The sequence below is a fragment of the Ursus maritimus genome, unplaced genomic scaffold, assembly GCF_017311325.1.
Source record: "Ursus maritimus isolate PB19 unplaced genomic scaffold, ASM1731132v1 scaffold_5, whole genome shotgun sequence".
Classification (NCBI taxonomy): domain Eukaryota; kingdom Metazoa; phylum Chordata; class Mammalia; order Carnivora; family Ursidae; genus Ursus; species Ursus maritimus.
In genome coordinates, this window is record NW_024426663.1 from 38,016,899 (window position 1) to 38,041,415 (window position 24,517).

Genomic DNA, 24,517 nt, shown 5'->3' on the forward strand with positions numbered 1-24,517 from the left:
AGGTCATGATCTCAGGGCCATGAGACAGAGCCTGGAGTCGGGCTCCATGCTGGGCTTGGAGCTTGCTTAAGATTCTCTCTCTCTCCCTCTGCCCCTCCCCGTCCCCTACTGCTCCTTGTGCTGTCTCTCTCTAAAATAAATACATAAATAACACTTTCTTAAAAAAAGTTAGTGTTCCACTTAAAAAACAAAAAAGGAAATTTTCTTTAGATTTTGGAATGTAATGGAAGTAAGTTCTTGTTCCCAAATTTCACTGTAAATAAATGAGAAGGGCCTCTTCAAAGTCATCTTTTCCGAGAGATAGGAATAAAAATTAAAAATGTTAAAAAGAGGGGCGCCGGGGTGGCACAGCAGTTAAGCGTCTGCCTTCGGCTCAGGGCGTGATCCCGGCGTTATGGGATCGAGCCCCACATCAGGCTCCTCTGCTATGAGGCTGCTTCTTCCTCTCCCACTCCCCCTGCTTGTGTTCCCTCTCTTGCTGGCTGTCTCTATCCTGTCGAATAAATAAATAAAATCTTTAAAAAAAAATGTTAAAAAGAAACTGCTTAAGGTCATACAAAGAACTGTGTGACACTAGAAATACTTGTACTATTTCTACTTTTGGCAAATAGAACTTATAGAGAAGGCTGATTACAAAGTTAGAAGGAAGGAAATAGAAAAATAGAAAAATAAGAAGAAGATAGTAGTCTAAATGATTTTCTGCTAATGTTGTATATAGCACAAGTGGTTTAATATTTACAGGTTTTAAAGAAATGTACTGTAAATGAACAAGAAAAGACTGCTCTTCCTAAATCCTTCAACTGGCTTAAATAAAGCCACTCGAGAATCATAGCATCTGAAATCAAGTGTTGCCTCACAAACGAAATCAAGACTTCCTTAATAATTCATTAGTAAATGGCCTACCCACACTCATGGAAAACCACAATTCAAAGAAGACATTCCACTTTTATTTTTCTCTAGGAGGATGAATAAATTGCTTCTGGCACATTTAATAGGTGTTTGGGGTATACTTTTCAGAATTGAAATCCTTACTAAATTACTCAGGAGAGAGACTTCTCTCCTTGGTACATTAGTTAATACTTAGGCTCTCTTTTTTGGGTCATCTCACATGGATATTTTATTGAATGAATGATGATGGCTAAATCCTCATGCTAGGCTTAGCTAACAACTAGTCTGCTTTTCTTTTTAAAGGCTGGTTCAGCCACAAATAGGTGTTTATTGTTATTACATGTGATGACGATATGTAGATTATGTATCTATTATTATCTATCAATTATCATAGATTATGTATCTTTGAAAAGTAATTGATCTCTTAGAGCTATATACTGAACTACTATGATTAAAGTAATATAACAATGGGAATATGTTTCAAAATAATTGGGAGAGGAAGTACATGAAAACAGACTGGCCATGAGCAGACAATTTTGAAGCTTGGTGAGGGAGGTGCATCTACTAACTTTTGGCTTTGGTTTATGATTGAAAAATTTACATAATAAAAAAATTTTTAAAAATGAATGACTTTTCATGTGCCTTGCTCTAGTTATTTTTTTTTTTTAAGATTTTATTTATTTATTTGACACAGAGAGAGACAGCCAGTGAGAGTGGGAACACAAGCAGGGGGAGTGGGAGAGGAAGAAGCAGGCTCATAACGGAAGAGCCTGATGTGGGGCTCAATCCCATAACGCCGGGATCACACCCTGAGCCGAAGGCAGACGCTTAACCGCTGTGCCACCCAGGCGCCCCTCTAGTTATTATTCTAAATTCAGACATGGTCTGAAAAACAGATGAACTCAACATTAACATGAACTCCATAAATGAACTCACATTGGCAAGCATATTAAAAGGGACACTAGGGGCACCTGGCTGGCTCTGCCAGTACAGAATGCAACTCTTGATCTCAGGATTGTAAGTTCAAGCCCCAGGTTGGGTGTAGAGATTATTTAAAAATAAAATCTTAAAAATAAATAAATAAAAAGAAAAGGGATACTAAATGGAGCAAACCTCAAAGGAAAACAAGAGCACAAGAATAAATATATTTAACCAGTGAATGAAGATTCATAAATTCACAGTTGGAAGGGGCCTTAGAAACCAGCCAGTTCAAATCCTTTAATTTAGGATGAAGGCCAGTGAAGTCCTGGGTAGCCTACTATAGGCTTATGCTTCAGCATTTTACTTTCTCGCAGATATAATGAATGTTACATTGTAAATGGACTGTTAAGAGAAGCTTCAAGGGATATGGCTTTCTAAAACAGGTGGCCAGCAACTTTGAGTATTGCTGTCAGATGGCTGGCATGCTACTTCATTTAGTTACAAGTAAGCCTCTAGCTGTTTCTTGGCCACTGTCAACCACCAATACCAGCACCATCAATAATAATAACAATGACAAACATTTATATAGCAGGTATGATTCTAAGTGCTTTTCATATACTAACTCATTTAATCCTTCCAACAATACTGTGACACAGATCACCTCTTTTTTTAGAGATGGTGAAATTAAGGCACAGAGAGGTTAAATCACTTACTTAAGGTCACACCGCTAGAAATGGCCAGTAACCCACGCAATCCTCCTCCAGAGGCCATGCAGTTCAATACTACAGTCTATCACCAAGCACTTGGTCATTTCTGTCATTCTCTTGAGGTTGCCCACAGCTCATCAGTGCCCGCTACTTTTCTTTAGTCTGTCCTGTCCTTATTGAGAGAGGCACAGACATAATCAGAAAGCATGGCCTGTGTGGTTCTATGTTGACTAATGCTATGTCCCAATTCTCCTGCTGGTGTGCCTTAGCAGCCCCTAGAAGCCAACTGTCTGTACTTTCGTGGGGAATAAAAAAGTCAAGAGACTATATGAGAAAGAAAAATAATGATGACACCTTGTATTTCTATCAGACATGTACATCCTTAGCAAATTTTACCACGATGATAAAAATGATTTCAAATTCTATGACTGCCTACCTACCAAAAGGCTACTCTTTAAAGCAGAGAAGAGCTACCTCACGAGGAAAAGATAAAGGGTAGTTTTAAAAAAATTTCATAACAAACATGAAAGATGAGTAATTACCAACCTTAGCTCCTTTAGATTTCGAAGTCACATTGAAAGCAAAGGAAAGCACCTACTTGAATATAACACAAGGTCATTTAACCTACTTGTGAAGTGCGTATTATGTCCATGCACTATGCGAAGGGTTTTCTTTGCGTTACCTCATTTAATCCTCACTCTATAAATGAAGAAACCAACACAGACAAACATTCAAGTATTAACTCCAGACTCACATAGCTAAGTAAGTGGCACATGTGGGATGTGAACCAGGCATTCTTATTCCAGAATCTGAAAGCTTAACTATTTACTAAGCTGCCTCTTTCAACCTAAAAATGTTATATATTTTTGTATAAGCCAAGCTGCTGATTACTGGTAGAATAATAGAATTTCAGAACTGGAAGTCATCTGGAATGATTCTACTTTCTAGTGGAGCCCCAGGAAGATTTGGTAAAGCGAGAATGGAAGGAGAAGGGGCATCCATGACTGTGTTTCTGTTGCACATAGGCATGAGTGAGAGCTAGAGGATTCAGAAGGAGAAGCAGATTAGACTGTTTCTGTCTTTTTCTTTTATAGGGGGAGGGTGGGAGGATTGGAGAAAAAAGGAACTTTACATGCATTCGATTTTGGAAATAGGCAGTCTGTAACACCAATAAGCTATCCAAGTGAAGGTATGTAATAGGAACTTGGAGCTCAGAGAAGAAAGTGAACTCGGAGCTATTTGGTAAAGATAAAAGATGAATAAGGCTTCAAGGAACTTACTGGCTAGTATGGCAGAGAAACACATTAGAATTTAGCATACACTGGGGTGCCTGACTGACTCAGTTGGTGGAGCGTGTGACTTTTGATCTTGGGGTCATGAGTTCAAGCCCCACATTGGGTGCAGAGATTACTTAAAAACAAAATCTTCCAAAAAAAAAAAAAAGGAATTTAGCAAATACTTATTGATCACTTACGTGTACCAGACAACACGGTACTGCAAATGCAACTACAGTGTTACATCAAGATGTTACAGTTGCATAGACGACCAATACTCAACCCAGACTGGGGAGTCAGAGAAAGTTTCCTGGAGAAGGGATACGAATAGGAATTACCTAGGAAAGATGGAATAGGATGTGTGAAGAAGCCTAAAAGCAAGCCTGGAATAATGGAAAGACTAACAGAGGCCTATTTTTAATCACTGGAGAGTGTATTCTAGGAATCACAGCCAATTTAGAAGTTAGAAATGGAAATGAGAGAGAAATGAAGCTGGAGAGGTTGACAGGCAAGACTCTGTTTTTTGTTCTTTAATGTCATGCTAGACTAGAGCCTGAACTTCATTCTGGAGGCAATTGGATGCCCTCAGTGAGAGGGTAAGATTTATCGTTTAGCCAGGAAGGTTTCTTTCTTTATCCACAGATAGCTGGGGAGGGGGGCGAGGCCAATTTTAGGAGGTAAAGGAGACTAGTTGGGAGCCTTCACTACTACGGATGGACAATAATTAAAAGTGGGAATAGAAGCGGGAGAGAAAACAATGCATTCAAGAAATATTCAAAAGGTAAGACTGGCAGGACTTTGTGAGACAGGATGCTGTGGGCGGATGGTAGTGTTTCTCATGAAACAGAGCAAACTCACCACTGCAGATAGAATCCGCAAGAGCAAGACCAGGCTGGGGAAACAGTACTAGGTAGATTTCAGACAGGTTGCTTTATGAGTGCCTGGAAGACACAGCAGGGCGTGGAAGTGTGGTAATTCAGCAACTGGATATATGAACCTGATGACTAGGACACGGCTCTTGGCAAGAGACAAACACAGAGATGTCTTCAGATGTCGTATTCTCAGAACAGACTGGGATATCTCGGCGAGCACACAGATAAGAACAGTAGGGAGGGGAAAAGACTGCAAACTAACTGGATTGGAGGAAGGTTTCAGACAGGATGGTGTGTGTAGAGGAGACTTCAGCATGTATGGTATGCTCAAGGAGACAGAAAAAGAGCTTTACAGTAGACATTGAGGAGAGAAACTTGAGAAAAACTAGCATTTGAGGGCTATGTGTCAAGAAAAAGAAGCTTGAAAAAATTTGAGGAATGCTCATAGTAAAAAAATTAGGAATTCACATCTCTGGAAGTCAAGAATGTGTGGCCAACAGTGTAAATGTTACATAAAGACTAAGGCAAGTCAGGACTGGAAAGTATACACTGGATTTGACAACTAACACCCAAGACTCAGTGTGTCATCTGGTAAGTGACTCTTTTCCCTCTTATTCTTTGGCAGCTACATGAATCGAATTCATATTGAATCTGGAAACAACAAAACATTTTGAGTTTTTTCCTATGTGCTGCTCTTATGTTATCCTTCTCTTATATAGGTGTGATTTAAATACAACACTTTATATTTAATATCATTAAGAATCTCTTTATTAGGTGGCACAGCGGTTAAGCGTCTGCCTTCGGCTCAGGGCGTGATCCCGGCGTGATGGGATCGAGCCCTACATCAGGCTCCTCCGCTATGAGCCTGCTTCTTCCTCTCCCACTCCCTCTGCTTGTGTTCCCTCTCTCGCTGGCTGTCTCTCTCTCTGTCAAATAAATAAATAAAATCTTAAAAAAAAAAAAAAGAATCTCTTTATTAGAATGGTACTCTAGTGAGATGCGATCCTCTGGAACTTTAATTTTTCACCTTTACTTAGAGTCACCTGAAAACTTTATCAGTGGGTCATCTGTATCTTCACTGATAAAGCATTTGTGACTTTCAATAACCACATATAGTCAGTTTTTATTATCCAAATCCTTAGGTCTACTTTTTTCTACCTTGAACGGAAGAAAAGAAATTGTAAGTCACTATGTAGCCAGGTGGTATCGAGTATTGTGGGAAACTTTTTCATGTACATTAATTCCTGTAATCCTTACAAAAATTACAACAGGTAGTTAATATTATCTCTAACATAGGGTTGAAGAAACAGAGGTTTTGTGCTTATGCAAGCATGTAAAACCAGGTTTCCTTTCAAAGCCATGGAGATTGCACATTCCCTTTCTTTTCCTTCTCTCCTTCCTTCCTGGTGTAATCTTCATATACTGAGATTCGTTTTTTTCCAGTTTTGTTGAGACTAACTCATACGTAATATTATATAAATTTCAGGTGTAGCACATTGTCTTTCTTGGAGTCATTTCATTATTTTTAGCATGTTTGCCTTGGTCATCTAACTTACTCAATGTGGCTATTTCTAAATTCTGATAAACAGTCTGAGGGTAAGAAAACACCCTCTTCTGATCTTCACATGTTCAAATACTACAAATACTACTGCCTTCAAGGATCAATTATGACCTTGTCCCTCCCTTTTATCTTGCAACTAGTCTCTCCCTCCCCTTGAACTCCCTTATCAATTTCTCTATTACTCTCTCTGGTACTTATCACCTTCTACCGTGTATTCTAATTATTTCTGTATGAGCCTTATCATATACATAGTATCACATACATGTATATGTCTTACCACCATTCCTAGGCTGTGTTGCCTTAGTCTTTTAGGAAAGATCAAAATAAGGGGTGCCTGGGTGGCTCAGCGGGTCAAATGTCCGACTCTTGATTTTGGTTCAGCTCATGATCTCAGGGTTGTGAGATCGAGCCCTACATCCAGTTCAGCACTTGGCATGGAGCCTGCTTAAGAGTCTCCCTCTTCCTCTGCCCCTCCCCACCTCTGTCTTGCTCTCCCTCTCTCTAAAAAAAAAAAAAAAAAAAAAAAGGTCAAAATAAGATATAGCCTTTATAAAGTCTACTTCTGTACTTACTGTATAAGTATTCTTGAGATTACCATTCATTGTATTTAATTTCTTTCATACAATGCATCCACATGATAAATTTATCTCACAAACACTACCAGGAAAAACTGTGTTCCTGATACTTCTTAACAATATATTTTCCCTTTGCCCTTATTGGCAGAAAGCTTACAGTAAAACTCTGGACCTCATTAAATCAACTAGGCTAACCCTAATGTTCCTTTTGATTTTTTTGTCTAATATTCTTTTCCTTTCATTTTGTTAATCTTAATGTGTACTTTTAGGTAAGCAATCACAAATTAATTTTGGTGAAGAGGAGACCACAAAAAAATTTCAACAAGCAAATAACACCAACTTAGGTGCCTTGCTTTATACATCTATTATTCTCGTGCTATTTATCAGTCCATGACATATAGTAATTGTACTCAGTTGATCTATCTGGCATGAGTGAATATAGATGTGGAAGTTACATATGGGTTTCAATCAGCCACATTCTGCTACCCACCATTCCTGTAATTTTGCAATTTTTCAATGTCATTAGAAACATTTTTGATGACCTGTTATACACCTTTACAAATGAGTAGGCTTAGGTCCTTTTTGCCATGCCAAGAAAGTTTTTCATGTTTTTACTTCTTCTTAGCTACCTCTGTGCAGTTACGGAAATACAGTACTTGTAGCAAGGCTCTAAATCTAACAGCAGGTGTTCCATCTTCTTTGGGTTCTCCTGGGGACTTTTTCCACTAGGTAGGTCAAAATGCATGTCACTACCTTCTTGGTCTGACCAATAAGTACTTCTGCTGTGCGTATCCAGACTAAGATTATGTTTTGCTCAGTGCCATGTTTTGCCAGACCCAAGTAATTCCCAAGTCATACAAGTCCAGAGAGTCTGGCTTTTAAGCCCTCACCTGACCCCAGGCTCACTCATGAGAGGTCTGCCTTCTGTTCTTTCTCAGCTTGGTTGCTTCTGACTCAGTATTTCATAGGCTGGCACCTTCTTCAATTTCTTCAGTATCCAAGTTGACATATTTAGAATGAGTCTTGCTCCCAGAATATTCATTATATTAGACTATTACTCTTCAGACCCATCAACTGGGTCACTGTGTGATCCCCCCAGCGATGAAAAGGAATATGACGCAACATCATGTTTTCTAATATACGGCTTCTCTTCTGCCTCATACTCACCTAGTATATAATAAAAATCCCTCTGTATTTGTTGGTTAAGTTAGCCTCCTATTGCGTATTACTCCACTATGTAATTTTATATTACTCAACTAGAGCTAAATTAATACTTAGACATAATACTTTCCCCTGGCATCTGTATTTTTGGATAAAATACTTTGCAATGAGTTATTTATTTCATATAGGGTTTGAAAAAGTTACTTTTTACTGCATTTTGCCTGTCATTGTCAATATCAAAATGCCAAATCTGGGGGCCTATACTTCTTAGGTCTCACCAGGGAACACTGAATTTTCAGTCATTATCACTGATAACGACTTTTCATCCATCCATCCATCCATCCATCCAGTCATTCAATAAATACTTACTAAGCATCTACCACGTGAATAACACCAGGCTAAGTGCTGGAAATACAGACATAAACAACAACAACAACAAAATAGGCTCCTGATCTCAGAAAACGTGTCAACTAGTGAGAAAGGCAAACACTACTACTACTAATGTGTGTGCTATGGAAGTGCTTACAGCATTCAAAGGGACCAAATTTAGTAGGAGGCAGGTAAGTTCATTCTGAGGAAGTGCAAAGTAAGCTGATATTAATAGCACCTATTACAATTCAACTATTTTTTTTAAAGATTTTATGTATTTATTTGACAGAAAGAGAGACAGCCAGTGAGAGAGGGAATACAATCAGGGGGAGTGGGAGAGGAAGAAGCAGGCTCCCAGCGGAAGAGCCCGATGCAGGGCTCTATCCCAGGACCCTGAGATCACGCCCTGAGCAGAAGGCAGACACTTAACGACTGAGCCACCCAGGCGCCCCTCAACTATTTTTTTTTAAAGATTTATTTTATTTTAGAGAGGCAGTGAGGGGGAGAGGGAGAGAGAGAGAGAGAGAGAGAGAGAGAGAGAACTCCTGTGCGTGCGTGAATAGGGGAAGCAGGAAAGGGATAGAATCTTTAAGCAGACTCCCCAATGAGCACGGAGCCTAACTCGGGGCTCAATCTCACATGAGATCATGACCTGAGCTGAAACCAAGAGTTGGATGCTTAACCAACTCAGCCACCCAGGTGCCCCACAATCCACCACCTTAGAGATTTGTTTCATTACTCTCTGATTCCTTGAATAGAGTGAGGGCATGGACCTAAGCAAGCAGGGATAGTTTCTTTTTGCTTTTTTATTAAGTTTTAAATTTTAATTCTACTATAGCTAATATACAGTGTTACACTCGTTTCAGGTGTATAATATGGTGATTCCACATTTCTATATATTACTCAGTGCTCATCAAGATAAGCACACTCTTAATTCCCTTCACCTATTTCACCCACCCCCCTACCCACCTCCCCTCTGGTAACCATCATGTGTTATTTCAAGAGCCAATTTTTTGGATTGGCTTTTCCCCCCATTGTTCCTTTGCTTCTTAAATTCCACATACGAGTGAAATCATATGGTATTTGTCTTTCTCTGACTGACTTATTTCACTTGGCATTATACTCTCTAGCTCCAAGGGATAGTTTCTTTCTTATTCACAGCTGTATTCTCAGTTTAGTTCAGTATCTAGCATAGATAAAATATAAGTATTTTCTAAAAATATTTTATTTATTTATTTATTTATTTATTTATTTATTTAGTGCGTGCAAGCACAGAGAGGAGCAGAGGGAGAAGGAAAGAGAGAATCCTAAACAGACTTTGCCTTCGTGTGTAGAGCTCTATTCCACGACCCTGAGGTCATAACCTGAGCTGAAACTAAGAGTCGAACACTTAACAAACTGAGCTTCCAAGGCGCCCCTATAAGTATGTATTTTGAGTGTAAATCAAATGAAATATATCTGTACATATATAAATATTGCTCAAACGCAGTATGAAAAAAATAAACAACCCAATAGGAAAATAGACAAAAGACACCACAGCCATAAAATACAAATGGTAAATAAACATGAAAATACACTCAAACCAATCAGTAAACATGGCAATGTGAACAAAATCCCAGAGATACCATTTTACAACGACTGGATTGGCAAAAGAATGACAACATCAAGAGCTGCTGAGGATGGAGGATCATGATTACTCATGAACACTACACAGGGATGGGAAGTAAATCAGTATTACCATCTGGGAAAAACTGGTTATCATCTGATAAAGTAGAGAACGTACAGATTGTACAACCTAGCAATTTTTCTCTTAGGGCTATACCCTTGCACATATGTATCAGGAGAAATTATAAGAATATTCATAGAATATTGTTTATAATAGCAAATAACTGGGATCAACCTAAATACTCATTGACAAGAGAATAGATAATAAATTTTGAAATGGTCACCCAGTGAAAGGTCTTACAGCAATAAAAATGAACCACACCCACGTAAATCGAGTTTCATCATGTGAAACTAAACCATATGTTGTTACGAGAAACATATATATGTGTTATGACGTTATAAACAAAAACGACAGGAAAATAAACGTAAATACAGGACAGTGGTTATCTTTGGAATAAGAAGAAGAGATATGGTCAGAGAGGGGCACACAAAAGACTTCAAAGGTACTAGAAATATCCTTTCAGATATATAGATACTCTTTTTTCATTCTTTTAACTATAGATATCTAACTTTTGTGTATAATATTTTATAATAACTTTTCAGATGAATGACAAGTATTAGACAGGTTGTAGAGAGGCAGGGAAAGAGAAGAATGTTCCAAACAAGGGATCAGCATGTATTAATTTAAGACGAGGAGATGAGGGGGGCGCCTGGGTGGCTCAGTCGCTAAGCGTCTGCCTTTGGCTCAGGTCATGATCCTCGTGTTCTGGGATCGAGGCCCGCATCGGGCTCCCTGCTCAGCGCAAAGCCTGCTTCTCCCTCTCCCACTCCCCCTACTTGTGTTCCCTCTCTCACTGCCTCTCTGTCAAATAAATAAATAAATAAAATCTTAAAAAAAAAAAAAAGATGAGGAGATGAGGACATGAACTCTCAGGCTGCAACACTGAGCTCACTGAGTGAGAGGGAAAGCTGGGACAGCTCAGAAGTGGTCAGACTACACAGGGATTTACAAACCAATCAAAGAGTTTTGATTTTCTCCTAAGGTTAATGGTGAACTAAAGATTTTTTATTTTATTTTTCAAAGATTTATTTATTTGAGAGAGAGAGAGAGAAAGGGAGGGAAGGAAGTGAGGGAGGGGGAGAGGGAGAGAGAGAATCTCAAGCAGTCTCCCCGCTGAGCACAGAGGCTGATGCAGGGCTTGCTTGACCTTACAATGCTGAGATCATGACTGAGCTACCAAGAAGCCCCTGAACTAAAGAAGTTTAAATTAGAGTGTAACATGTCACATTTGGATTGCATAAAGGTCTCTGTTTTCATAAGGAAAGTATATTAGTAGGAAGCAAAAATTGAGGCTGTGATTCATGATGAGGATTTGGATTATAGCGGTGGTACTGCAAATAGAGAAAAGAGAAAGCCGTTATACCTCGTAAATGATGAAAAAGATAGGGACAGAGAAAAAGGCCAGGGACAGCTCCTAGACTTTTGATGTCAGTAAATGGTAACATTCATTGAGACAGAGAACAATGGCAAAAGAACAGATTTATAAGATTTGTAAATCTGGTTTAGGATAAAGTGATACTGAGATTAAATAATAACATAACAGGTGCTCAATAAATATTTGTAAAATGAAAAACTGGACTGAATATAAGACTTCTAAAAGGAATTGCATAATTGGGAGCTGGAATCTAGTATCATTCATCTATTTCTCTTTCAAATACATAACTTGTGATTCTCTATATTGCACCTTGACATAGAAGGATTCCTCTGAGAAATGAAATCTGGAAGTTGTACATATGTATAAAACACAGTGTTAGAATGATAAAAATCAAACAATGTGGCCCTTGTCATATGAATGTTATGGCACTGTAGAAAGCAGGCGATACCTGAAAGCTGTGATTATTTCAGTCACTATGACCATTGTTAGGATGTGGGCAGGAAAACCCAAAAGCTGCTAGAACTGATAAATGAATTCAGCAAAGTCAAAGGATACAAAATCAACATAAAGAAATCCGTTATATTTCTATACACCAATGATGAAGCAGAACGAGAAATTAAGAAAACAATCCCATTTACAATTATACCGAAAACAGTAAGGTACCTAGGAGTAAACCCAACCAAAGCGGTGAAAGACCTGTACTCTGAAGAGTATAAAACACTGGTGAAAGAAACTGAAGATGACAGAAAGAAATGGAAGGACATTCCATGCTCATGGATTGGAAGAACAAATATTGTTAAAATGTCTATACTATCCAAAGCCACCCACACAGTTAATGTAATACCTATCAAAATACCAATAGTATTTTTCACAGAGCTAGAACAAACAGTCCTATAATTTGTATGGAACTACAAAAGACCCCGAGTAGCCAAAGCAACCTTGAAAAAGAAAAGCAAAGCCGGAGGCATCATAATTCCAGACTTCAAGTTATATTACAAAGCTGCAGTAATCAAAACAGTATGGTACTGCCACAAAAATGGACACATAGATAAAAAAAAAAATAGAACAGAAAACCCAGAAATGAGCAGTTCAGGGCACCTGGGCTGGCACCGTTGGTGGAGCATGCGACTCTTGATCTCAGGGTTGTAAATTCAAGCTCCACGTTGGTTGTTGAGATTATACTTAAAAATAAAATCTTAAAAAAAAAAAAAAAGGAAAGAAAGAAAACCTAGAAAAGAATCCATTACCATATGGTTGATTAATCTTTGACAAAGTAGGAAAGAATATCCAATGAGAAAAAGAATGTCTCTTCAACAAATAGTGTTGGGAAAACTGGACAGCAACATGCAAAAGAATGAAACCAGACCACTTTCCAACACCATACACAAAAATTAATTCAAAATGTATTAAAGACCCAAATGTGAGACCTGAAGCCATAAAAACTGTAGAAGTGAACACAGGCAGTAACTTCTTTGACATGTCCATAGTAACTTCTTTCTAGATAAGTCTCCAGAGGCAAAGGAAACAAAAGCAAAAACTAAACCATTGGGACATATCAAAATAAAAAGCTTCTGTATAGTCAAGCAAACAATCAATAAAACTAAAAGGCAACCTTCAGAACGGAAGAAGATACTTGAAAATGACCTATCCAATAAAGGGTTAGTATCCAAAATATATAAACAACTTATAAAACTCAACACCCGAAAAACAAGTAATCCAACTTAAAAATGGGCAAAGGACATGAATAGACATTTTTCCAAAAAAGACATACAGATGGCCAGTAGACACATGAAAGATGCTCAACATTATTTCTCATCAGGGGAATACAAATCAAAACTATAATGAGATATCACCTCACACCTGTCAGAATGGCTAAAATCAACAACACAAGAAACAACAGGTGTTGGCGAGGATGTGAAGAAAGGGAAACTCTTTGCCTTGTTACTGGGAATGCAAACTGGTGTAGCCACTCTGGAAAACAGTATGGAGGTTCCTCAAAAAGTTAAAATGAGAACTACCCTACGTTCCAGCAATTGCACTATTAGGTATTTACCCAAAGAATACAAAAACACTAATTCAAAGGGATACATGCACCCCGATGTTTATAGCAGCATTATCTACAATAGCTAAATTATGGAAACTGCCTAAGTGTCCACTGATTGAAAAGGGATAAAGGAGATGTGCTGTGTGTGTGTGTGTGTGTGTGTGTGTGTGTGTGTACACACACACACGAAGACTTTCTTCATTCAGTGGTCGAATCTCAAAGTGACATATCCTTTCATTTGCTTAGATCTTCTTTTATTTCTTCCAGTAGTGTTTTGCAGTTTTCTCTGCTGATGTCTTACACATTTTTTTATTTATTACTCTTTAAAGTTTTAAATTCTATTTTTACTGATAAAATGAAAAATTTTCCTTTCCCAATTGTACCTTGCTAAGATAAAGCTATAAATGAATTTTTTATGTTGATCTGATATCCAGGAACCTTGCTAAATTCATTTATTCTAATATTTTATCCTTTAAATTTTCTACACACACAATTATGTCATTGTGAAAAATGGCAGTCCTATTTCTTCCTTTCCAATTTTTACATATTTTTTTTTTCCCTTAAACTATTGCACTGGCTGAAACCTCAAGGACAGGATTGAATAGGGATAGCAAAAATGGTCATCTTTGTCTCATTCCTGATGTCAGGAAGGCTTTTTAAAAATAATTTTACTAAAGTAAAGTAAAAATTAAAAAAATAAAAATAACTGTACTACTATGTATGAAGTTTTATGTCAGTTTTAAAAAATATACTTTATGAAGTTAAAGAAGTTCTTCTATTCTTGGTTTGCCAAAATTATTTTTTAAAAATCGTGAATGGGTATTAAATTTTATCAAATTCTTTTTTGAATCTAGCAAAATAATCACATGATTTTTCTCCTTTATTCCATTAATTGGTTAATTTCATTGATTGAGTTTCTAATTTTTTCAAACTTATGAAAACCCACTGGTTTTCCTTTGTAGTGTTCTCCTGAATTTTTGGAATGAGGGTTTGGTGGTCTCATAAAACTAGGTGGGAAGTGTCAGCTATTTTCCTGTTCTTTGGAAATGTTTATGTATGATTGGCATTATTCCTTTGGTATTTGGGAGAATTTACTGCTGAAGCCATGTGGGTCTAGACTTTCCTTTGTGGAAAAGCCTTTCAATACAAAGACAGTTTCTTTAATAAATATAGGATTTTCTATTTCTTCATGTGTCCATTTTAATGTTACATTTTTCTTTTCTTTTTTTTTTTTTTAAAGATTTGATTTTATTTATTCGACAGAGATGGAGACAGCCAGCGAGAGAGGGAAACAAGCAGGGGGAGTGGGAGAGGAAGAAGCAGGCTCATAGCGGAGGAGCCTGATGTGGGGCTCGATCCCAGAATGCCGGGATCACGCCCTGAGCCGAAGGCAGAAGCTCAACCGCTGTGCCACCCAGGCGCCCCTAATGTTACATTTTTCAATGAAATTTCCCACTTATTCAAATCTTCAATGTACTGGCAAACACTCCACTGGCAAATACTCTCACCTTTGTAACATTTGCACAATCTGTAGTGATGTTCCCTCTTTTATTCCTTTTTTTGATGTTTTTTCTCTCATTTTTCTTGCTAAATAAAGTTGATTGATTTTATTATATTTTTAAGGAACAAACTTTGGCTTTGTATACAAACACACACATACACACACACACACACACACACACACACACACTGGAATGTTATTCAACCACAAAAAAAGAATAAAATCTTGCCATTTGCAATGACATGGATGGACCTGAAGAGTATTATGCTAAGTGAAATAAGTCAATCAGAGAGACAAATACCATGAGTTTCACTCATATATGGACTTTAAGAAACACCACAAACGAGCAAAGTTTAAAAAAAATGGGGGGGGGGGAGAGGCAAACCAAGAAACAGACTCTTGACCATAGAAAACAAACTGATGGTTTCCAGAAGGAAGGGGAAGCAGGAAGAAAAAATAAAAGACATGAGGCAGGAAAAGAATTTTCCTCTTGGGTCTTGACCACAAATAAGATTAGGTATCAAAGGTACCAGCTATATGTGGCTGGGAAATAAGAGGGTATCATTTTGAACACCAAGCAGGAGGTATAGATAATCTCACAGTATGTGGAATGTAACAGGATCTTCCAAAGTACACTGTGGTCAATCAGGAACCCCTATTTTGTAAGCTGGAGTTTCCCATACTTTTTTTTTTTTTTTTAAAGATTTTATTTATTTATTCAACAGAGATAGAGACAGCCAGCGAGAGAGGGAACACAAGCAGAGGGAGTGGGAGAGGAAGAAGCAGGCTCATAGCGGAGGAGCCTGATGTGGGGCTCGATCCCATAACGCCGGGATCACGCCCTGAGCCGAAGGCAGACGCTTAACCGTTGTGCCACCCAGGCGCCCCTGGAGTTTCCCATACTTAATGCAGTTTATGCTTATTTCTTTTTTGTTTCACTTAATAATTGGAAGCGTCACTTCATGAGAGGTAGAGGTTTCAAATGCGCAAAATGAAACATAAAAGTACAAGAAGAAAAGGCAAGTGATTTAAAAATTATAGTCTTGGGGTAGGGATGCACCTCTAGGCACGCAATCAAAAGCAAAAGTCATAAAGGAAAAGACTGACATACTTGATTATGTAACAACTTTAAACTTCTGTAGGGCAAAAAAATAGTAACAATTCACCCCAAAATTCAAAGACTAAAAAACCTGCAACGTTTATGAGGGGCTATTACAAATTAATAATCTGAGGGGTGCCTGGGTGACTCAGTTGGTTAAGCGTCTGCCTTCAGCACAGCCCGGGGTCCTGGGCTCGAGACCCAGCTCAGGCTCCCTGCTCAGCAGGGAGTCTGCTTTTCCCTCCCCTTCTCCCTCTGCCATTCCCCTACCCCTTGTGCTCTCTCCTGCTCTCTCGAATAAATAAAATCTTTACAAAAAACCCCCCCAAAACAAATTAGTGATCTGAGTTTGAAAACCTCCTCAATACAACTAGGTAATTCACAAACATGAAAATAATAGCTAATATTTATTGAGTTTTTCTGTGCCGAGGTAGTAGACTAACTCCTAACATACCTCCATCTCACCCTACATGTATTTATGATTTCCTATAATTTGAATTTGCTGCTCCTCCCATCAAGATACAACGTATATCTACCCATTTCTTGAACCTGGACTGGCCTTGTGAGTTGCTTTGGCCAGGGGAATGTGGCAGAGTAGATGGTGCTCCCGTTTGAGCCTAAGGTTCAGTACACACTTCCACTCTCATGTAACCCTGCCATTGCCATGGGAACAGGTCGCACTAAGTCTCCTGGAGAATGCAAGAGAATGTGAAAGAAAGCCAAGTGGCCCCAGTTTTTGCCATCCTGATTCCCAAAGATATGAGGTAGCCAAGCCAGGATCAGCAGAGCTGCCTACACAACCCATGACTGGTTGTATGTGCAGAATGAGCCCAGTCAAGACCAGAAAAACTGTCCAACAAACATTTGTCAGCAAACATAAACATCTGTCATTTTACTCTTTGGAGATTCGGTTTGTTACATGGCATCATCGTGCCAATGGTAATGGACACAGTCAGGCAATGTTCAAAGTACTCCCTATTTACTCTCCATCTTAAAAAGATGATGTGAGGTAAGAGCAAATATATATTGGTCTTCGTTCCTGGTTCCTGGCAGTAAGCTCCTAAAACCCTTTTTATTACCTAAGCGATATGAGCACTGGATCATCTTTTGCTGTAACGTTTGGTTTCTGACCCTGGTTCCTGGCACAGGGCTCCTGAAAGCCTTGCAATTTCCTGGGTGATAGGAGTGTCCTTTGCTCTGATAAGTGACTCTGCATAGGCTCCCTGGATAAGGGCTGCTTTCTAGAAGGTCCGAGCCATGATTAGAAACTTGGAATTTTCAGCCCTGCCTCTTCCCCCATTCTCTTAAGAAGGGAGAAGGCTGAAAAGGGAGTTAATGAAAGATCATGCCTACCTCACAAAACCTCCATAAAAATCCCTATGGTAGGGTGTTTGAAGAGCTTCAGTCTGGTGAACAAACCAGGAGGGTGATGTACCCCAACTTCACAGGGACAGAAGCTACCGTGCTCAGGATCCTCCCAGGCCTCACTGTTCATCTCTCTCATCTGGCTGTTCATCTATATCCTTATAATATCCTTTAATAAACTGGTAAACATGTTTCCTGAGTTCTGTGAGCCTCTCTAGCAAATTCATCTAACCCAAGAGGGGGTCATGGGAAGCTCAGATTTATAGCCAATTGGTCAGAAGCACAGGTAACACCATGGACTTGGACCTGGCATGTGGAGTGTGGGGAGCAGTCTTCTGTGACCAGCCCTTAACCGGCGGGATCTGACGGTATCTCCAGGTAGGTAGTGTCAGAATTGAGTTAAAATGTCGGACACCCAGCTGGTGACTCAGAGAATGGCTTGCTGTGGGGGAAAACCTCCACACACATTTGGTGACTGTTTACTGTCAGAAGTGAAGAGTTGTGTGAGTAGTAAAGGGACTCCCAGAAGGGAGAACTGTTTTTCTAATACAGGTGAGTACAATTTTTCCCTCTCTTGTCTCATATCCTACTCTCCTGTGTGAAAGGTATCCCATTCTAGTCACAATGGCCTCTTCAATTTCTCAAACACACCAGGCGCAGTATCAACTTCTCACTGAGCCCTCTCCTGTCAACTCTATAATTTCATTTTCACCAATACTGAATATCCCTCTTTCCTGCTTTACTTTTTGTCCCCTGGCACATGTCCCCATTTAACACACTCTATATTTTCCTTAGTTGTCTCTCCCACTAGAACGTAAGCTCCATGAACACGAAGATTTTTGGCTGCTTTGTTCATTGCTGTACCACTAAAAGTAGAATGTTTGGCACGTAACAACCACTCAAAAAATTTTTGGTGAGTGAAAAATTCAGCCAATTAATTTCAATTTACTGATGAAGAAAAAGACACAGAGAAATTAAATAACTCTGCCTGAGATCACAGTGCTAGTCAGCGGCAGGGACAGGTCCAGAGTATTAGAGCCTAGTCTAGTCTGGTCTAGAGTAGTATACTTACTACCTGCCTTTCTAATGCAGAACTTGGCATATACATATGTACCCAACAAGCATCAATTTCCTTGGTTCTTCATACTTTAATCTTGGCGCTTCTCCTCACAGAAGTTCTCTGCTTTATCTTAACCAAAGAGGTGATAATACTTAAATCTGAGTAAGTACCAGGATGTTTCTATCCAAAACCAGGGGTAAAGAACAACAACAAAAATCCTCCTTTACAACTTTTTAAAATCCATTTTTACAGATAATCTCAGTCCAGGCTTTGACACTTATAACTTAAAATCTTTCTTTCACTGGTATTTTTTTCTAGCACCGTTATCCTAAAATTCTGGGGTTTCTACCTACTGATTTGGGGGGACAACTGCAATTTTATTTCATTCCCGTTAAGATACATAAATATTGTTAAATTTATGAATAACTATAATTGAATTTGTCTGACTTTCTAAGACTTCCTGTGTGAATAAATACGTCAGAAGCGAACAACTTTTTTGGTCTTCAGATCACAAGTCCTGAATTTTCATTAAAGAGTTAAACTCACCAAATAAACTCTCAGAAAAATGCAAGTAAATGCAAATTATAATAAGAAAACTTTCCGCTTAAAAACTGATACAGTTTAAAATTATTAAGATGCTCAGTGTTGGAAATGGTGTAGGAAACTAGCACTTACACCCTACACTGGTAAGAGTGTAATTTGGGTGGAAGTTTTTGGAGAAAACTAGGATAGTAATTACCAAAGCCCTGGAAGATGTACATGCCCTTTGATGTACAAATTCCATTGCTAAGAACTTACACTAATGAAATAATTAAGGATTTGGCAAAAGACTTAAGAGTAAGAACGTATATCTAAGCACTATTACTCATAGCAGAAAGTGGAAATAGTTATGTCCAAAAGTGGGATTAATTATCATACATTTCCAAATGGACTACATTGTAACTGTTTATATTATGGAAGGATGTTTATAGTACATAAAACTTATAAAAACATGGTATAATCCCATATTTGTTTTAAAAAAGTGTCTATTTGTAGAAAAGATTTGGGGAGCTATTAACAATTGGTTCTTCTGGATGGGTGGATTGTTTCTTTTGCGTGTGAATATTTTCTAAATTTCCTACAGTGAGCGTGCATTGCTGTCATAATTTTTAAAACCACAGTTCTTTTTTTAATTGAATGAGGAAACTAGGGCCATTATAGCTATAATTTGGACTAAATACTGTTGAGTCATCTTTCTCGTTTGTTTTTTTGACAATGCCATCCATCCCTCACTCTACAGTATACATCAGATTTTGCTTGGCTCAGATTCTGTGCAATCTGGTTGAGAAAGGAGGGGAAATTTGCCTGGTTTAATTGCTTTGGCAACAAAAGTTGAAAGAAATCTTAAGTATCATTTAGTCCAGTCCTTTTCATTTTACAAAATAAGGAACTTGAGAGAGATCCAAGATATTGAGTGACTTCCTTAAGGTCATACGATTATCTAAACAGCAACTACAACCAGTTTTCAGATTCTCTGTCTCCTTATTCCCAAGAAATTGGCCTAGGATCCCATCAATCCTCCTGGCTGTCAGACTGGCTTTGGGAAGGGGATATAGTAGCTCTGCCAACAGAAAAACACAAAAGAAATCCTAAGTCAGTAAATGAAAACCTAGTTACTCTTAAAACACTAGAACGAACTCCCAAGTGTAGGAAGAAACGGAAAAATTCATCAAGGGAACACACAGGGCCTTCCACGTTGTCTAGTATTGACTGTTTTTTGGAGGACACAGTTTGAAACAAAGATTCTGTGATTAAGTCACTCACAAGTGCCATAAGTTAATGATTACTACTGCTATATATGTTGATTAACTTCAATATTATGCTGTTAAGTAACAAAATAATTGATACCTTTAATTGGTTACCAGCTTCTAATAAGATAATAATTGCATGGCTTTTTATAAATTTATTTTCTTCTACGCATAAACAAAGAATCTGAATAACACATATTAGTGGTTCTCAAAATGTGTTCTGCAATCCTTGGGGTAGGAATATGGGGAGGGTCCTTGAGACCATTTCAAGTCATCTGTGAGGTTAAGAGTACTTTATGATAATAGTATGGTATTATTTACTTTTTTCACTTGGTGGACATTTGTACTGATGGTAAGAAGCAATGGTAGCTGAAATTGTAGGCTCCTTAGAACATGTCAAGGTAGTGGCACTGAACTGTCTTAGCAGTCATTGTATTCTTCACTGCCACTGACTCATGCTAAAAATGTCAATTTCACTTTCATGAAATAGTAAAAGATTTAATTTCATTAAATCTCAATCACCGAATGATATGTGTGGCAAAGCATGCATAAAGCACTTCTGCTCTACACTTGAGCACAAAGAATGTCCAGATGATCTGGTTGCCCAAATCAAAAGCACTCGTGCAACCGATTAAATTGTGCGCTGAAATACCTGCTTTTCTCATGGAACACTATTTGTACTTGAAAACATGAGTGACAGACAAGCTATGACTGATCAGACTAAAGTATTCAGCAGAAATTCTCTCAAAAATGTAACAAAATGAGCCTGTCACTTCGAGGAACTGATAGTATTTGTTACCAATAATAAAATTTCATCTTTCAAATGAAAATTAGAATTTTGAAAAACCGTATCTGCCACTGTGAGCTTGCCAGCTTCCTAATACTTCAAGACATTTATGATGGGGTGGACGATGATCTAAAGGAATATGATTTGATATTGTATAATGTAATGTGTCAACATTAGGAAGATCTGTATAACATAGTGTACTGCTATTTTCCAAGTAACCAATGTTTGATATTAGAATATTACGTATGTGTAAAAGATCCATTTTAAAATCCAAGACAGACATGTGAATTCTAATGTAACAGAATAAAAAAAGTACATTGATAGTTTCATATTTCACATTGCAACTAATCTTTACAAAACTACCACTTGTGAAACTTTGATATGATTTTCAAAGCATATCCATGATTACTTTTAAAAAGCTGTTAAATACTCCTGTTTTTCTAATTACATATAAGTGAGAGGTGGGATTTTCTTCTTAAACCAAAACAAAACAGTGTAACATATCAAATGCAGAAGCAGATGTAAGAATCCAGCTATTTTCTATTAAGTCACTAATTTGTTTCACACAAGTGTAAAACAATGCCACTCCTAGGATCGTTTTTATAAAAAACAAAAACAGAAATCAAATGTTGGAGACGATTGATGGAACTCTTGTTCACTGCTGTCATGACAGGAATGTAAAATGTTACAGGTGCTGTGGGAAACATAGTGGTTCCTCAAAAAATCAAACACAGAAATACCGTACAGATCCACTAATTCTAAGTATATATGCCAAAGAACTGAAAGGAGAGACTCAAACATATATGTGCAAATCTATGATCATAGCAGTATTATTCAAAATAGCCGAAAAATGCAAACAACCCAAATGACCATGGAAAGGTGCACAAACAAAATGTGGTATATCGATACAATGGAATATTATTCAGCCTTAAAAGGAAGGAAATTCTGACCTAAGTTACAACATGGATGAACCTTAAAAACATGCTAACTCAAATAAGCCAGTCTCAAAAGAACAAATACTGTATGATTCCACTTGTATGAGGTACCTAATACAGTCAAAATCATAAAGACAGCAAGAATAGTGGTTACCAGGCATGGGAAAGAATATAATGAGGAGTTACTGTTTAATGGGTACAGAGTTTCACTCTGGGATGATGAAAAAGATCTGGAGATGGATAATGGTAATGGTTGTATAACTATGTGAGTGTTCTTAATATCACTGAGTTATGTATATCTTACAACCATAAAAAAAATAAAACTGAAGAAAAAAAAAAAAAAGAAAGAAACCAAACCACAATTCCACTTTCTTACTGATGTGTTTGGAGTTTTGGAAAACAGTTATTTTTCATTAAAAATGTTATTTGTGCAGGTAATGAGTTTATTACTGTGTTTTTTTTTAACATAAACTAATACTTTAAAAATCCCCTAATTTTCGGGGTGCCTGGGTGGCACAGCAGTTAAGCGTCTGCCTTCGGCTCAGGGCGTGATCCCAGCGTTATGGGATTGAGCCCCACATCAGGCTCCTCTGCTAGGAGCCTGCTTCTTCCTCTCCCACTCCCCATGCTTGTGTTCCCTCTCTCACTGGCTGTCTCTATCTCTGTCGAATAAATAAATAAAATCTTAAAAAAAAATTCCCTAATTTTCATTTATGATATGGTAAATATGGATAGTTGTAACCAACATAACAAAAGCTCTTAGGTCCTCAGTAATTTTTGCAAGGTAAAGGGGTCCCGAGACTAAAAAGTTTGAGAACCACTGTCTTATACAAAGTTTATTCTCTTCTCACACCTGCGTTATGTGAGTATCTTCGTTTGTTGGGATAACTGCATTCGAAGCTGTATCACTTGCAGCCTGCAGACTAAAACGACAGTGTGAAATATGGTAAAAATCATCACATTAACTCTTTTTAAGTGCTACTGTCCCCTGGATGCACCAGAATTACAGAGACTGAGCAACAGACAGCCCCACACAGATGAGTGGCCATACACAATAGAAAACTGTCAAAAAGCTTAAATGCTGAACATTTTCCAAAGTAGTTTTATAAGTATCTAGCAAGAAACACATATTTCCTTTTTTTCTGTTGGATCTTCATTAGGATTTACAGTACAAGGCTGGATTTGGGGATGGGGGTGGTAGAGGCATTGTTTCCGAAAACCACTTCATCTAGTGCATCCGTGCAAAGAATTTAATTCTCTCACCATCTTGCTACTGGTCTGTGGCAGAGGGGTGTGGCTTGGGAGCTAGGAAGCAATCCAAAACAGCAGCTGAGGCTGCCCCAAGCCGTGTCCAAGCAATAATTTCCTCCATTTTGGGCCAAGTCAATTTGCCCCAGCAAGAGGCCGGATGTTTTATGGGGAAGAGGTAAATAAAAAGGAAATTAGAAAGCATGGACGGAGATAAGCAGCAAAACCATAACGGTCTCATCGTGCATGTTTGTTAAACGATTTGTATGCTAATGATGTGCGTGAGGGGCAAATTAGAATTACTATTCCTGAGACTACAGCTGCCGGCACTTTTAGTAAGAGGTCTGCAGTTCTGGCTGGGGGGCGGAAGTCAAATGATTTTCTTATCCGAGCCATTTTTCTGCATTCATTTTGGGGCAGGCCTGTGACCAGTCTCGCGGACTGCAGCTGAGACAGTCCCAAACAAAGGGGAATGGATGCCCTCCCGAGCGAGCGGAGGAGGGAAAGGTGGCCCCAAGTGCCTGCGCCAGGTGTCCCTCAGGACAGAGCATGCGGGCCGCGGGGACAGAGCGTCCCAGGGGCGTCGGAGGGGTGCGCTCGGGAAAGGCTGAGCACAGGCACCTGGCACGGGCAGGACCACGCCCGGCCCACGGTCAAGGTTAACCCGCGCACGGGAGGTACCTGTGGAGGCCTCGCACAGCCGAAAGGCACTGGGCGATCATGGGAGGGCCGAGAGTCGGCGGCGGCGGGCGCGTTGTCCTCTGGTTTGGGGTTGAGAAGGCGGGGCACCGGGGAGCCGAGAGGCTGCCTAGCGGAGGAGGCAACAGCTGTGGCGGCGGCCAGCCCTGTCCGCGCCCTCCCACGTGCGGCAGCCCCACGCCGGCGCCAACTTCGGCCCCGCCCCCCCGACTTGCGCCCCGCCCCGCGCGCCTTGCGCCGCCCGGGGGGCGGTTCTGGCTAGACCCAGTGGCCGCGAGCAGAGCGCGCAGCCGGGTGGGCTGAGGGGCGGCGGCGGCCTGGGAGCCGGGGAAGTTTGGGCGACCGTGGGCAGTTCTGCGATCGGGAGCCAGGCTGAAGCCGGAGGACCAGGGGGCGGGCGTACCGGCCTACGGACGCCCCCGGGCCCACTGCCACTGTTTCGCGTCCTCTCGCCTGGTAAGGGGCTTCTGTCTGGGATGGGTACGTCTCCTCCCGCTCCAGTCGGGGCCTGCACCGCGCACCCGCAGCAAACCCCGTCTGGGCCAAAGCGAGGCCCAGGTACT

The 24,517-nt window shown here is 39.3% G+C and overlaps 2 protein-coding genes across 3 annotated transcripts in view; one reads left to right on the plus strand and one right to left on the minus strand.

Moving 5' to 3' along the window:
- Positions 1-24,128, minus strand: part of NLN (neurolysin) — a 97,717-nt gene extending 73,589 nt beyond the window's left edge. The window contains exons 1-2 of one of the 2 annotated variants that reach the window (XM_040622226.1): positions 23,649-23,852; positions 6,501-6,508 (exon numbers count right to left, since the gene is read on the minus strand). In XM_040622226.1, coding sequence (XP_040478160.1) covers positions 6,501-6,508; positions 23,649-23,806 — 166 coding nt within the window. In that variant the 5' untranslated portion in view covers positions 23,807-23,852. Of the gene's footprint in view, positions 1-6,500; positions 6,509-23,648; positions 23,853-23,936 lie in introns of those variants that run through there. The other variant, XM_040622225.1, reaches the window with a different exon arrangement.
- Positions 24,129-24,217: 89 nt separating this feature from the next.
- Positions 24,218-24,517, plus strand: part of SGTB (small glutamine rich tetratricopeptide repeat co-chaperone beta) — a 39,251-nt gene continuing 38,951 nt past the window's right edge. Inside the window, exon 1 of the mRNA XM_008691367.2 lies at positions 24,218-24,410. The gene's annotated coding sequence lies outside the window, so the exon portion shown is untranslated. The remainder of the gene's footprint in view (positions 24,411-24,517) is intronic.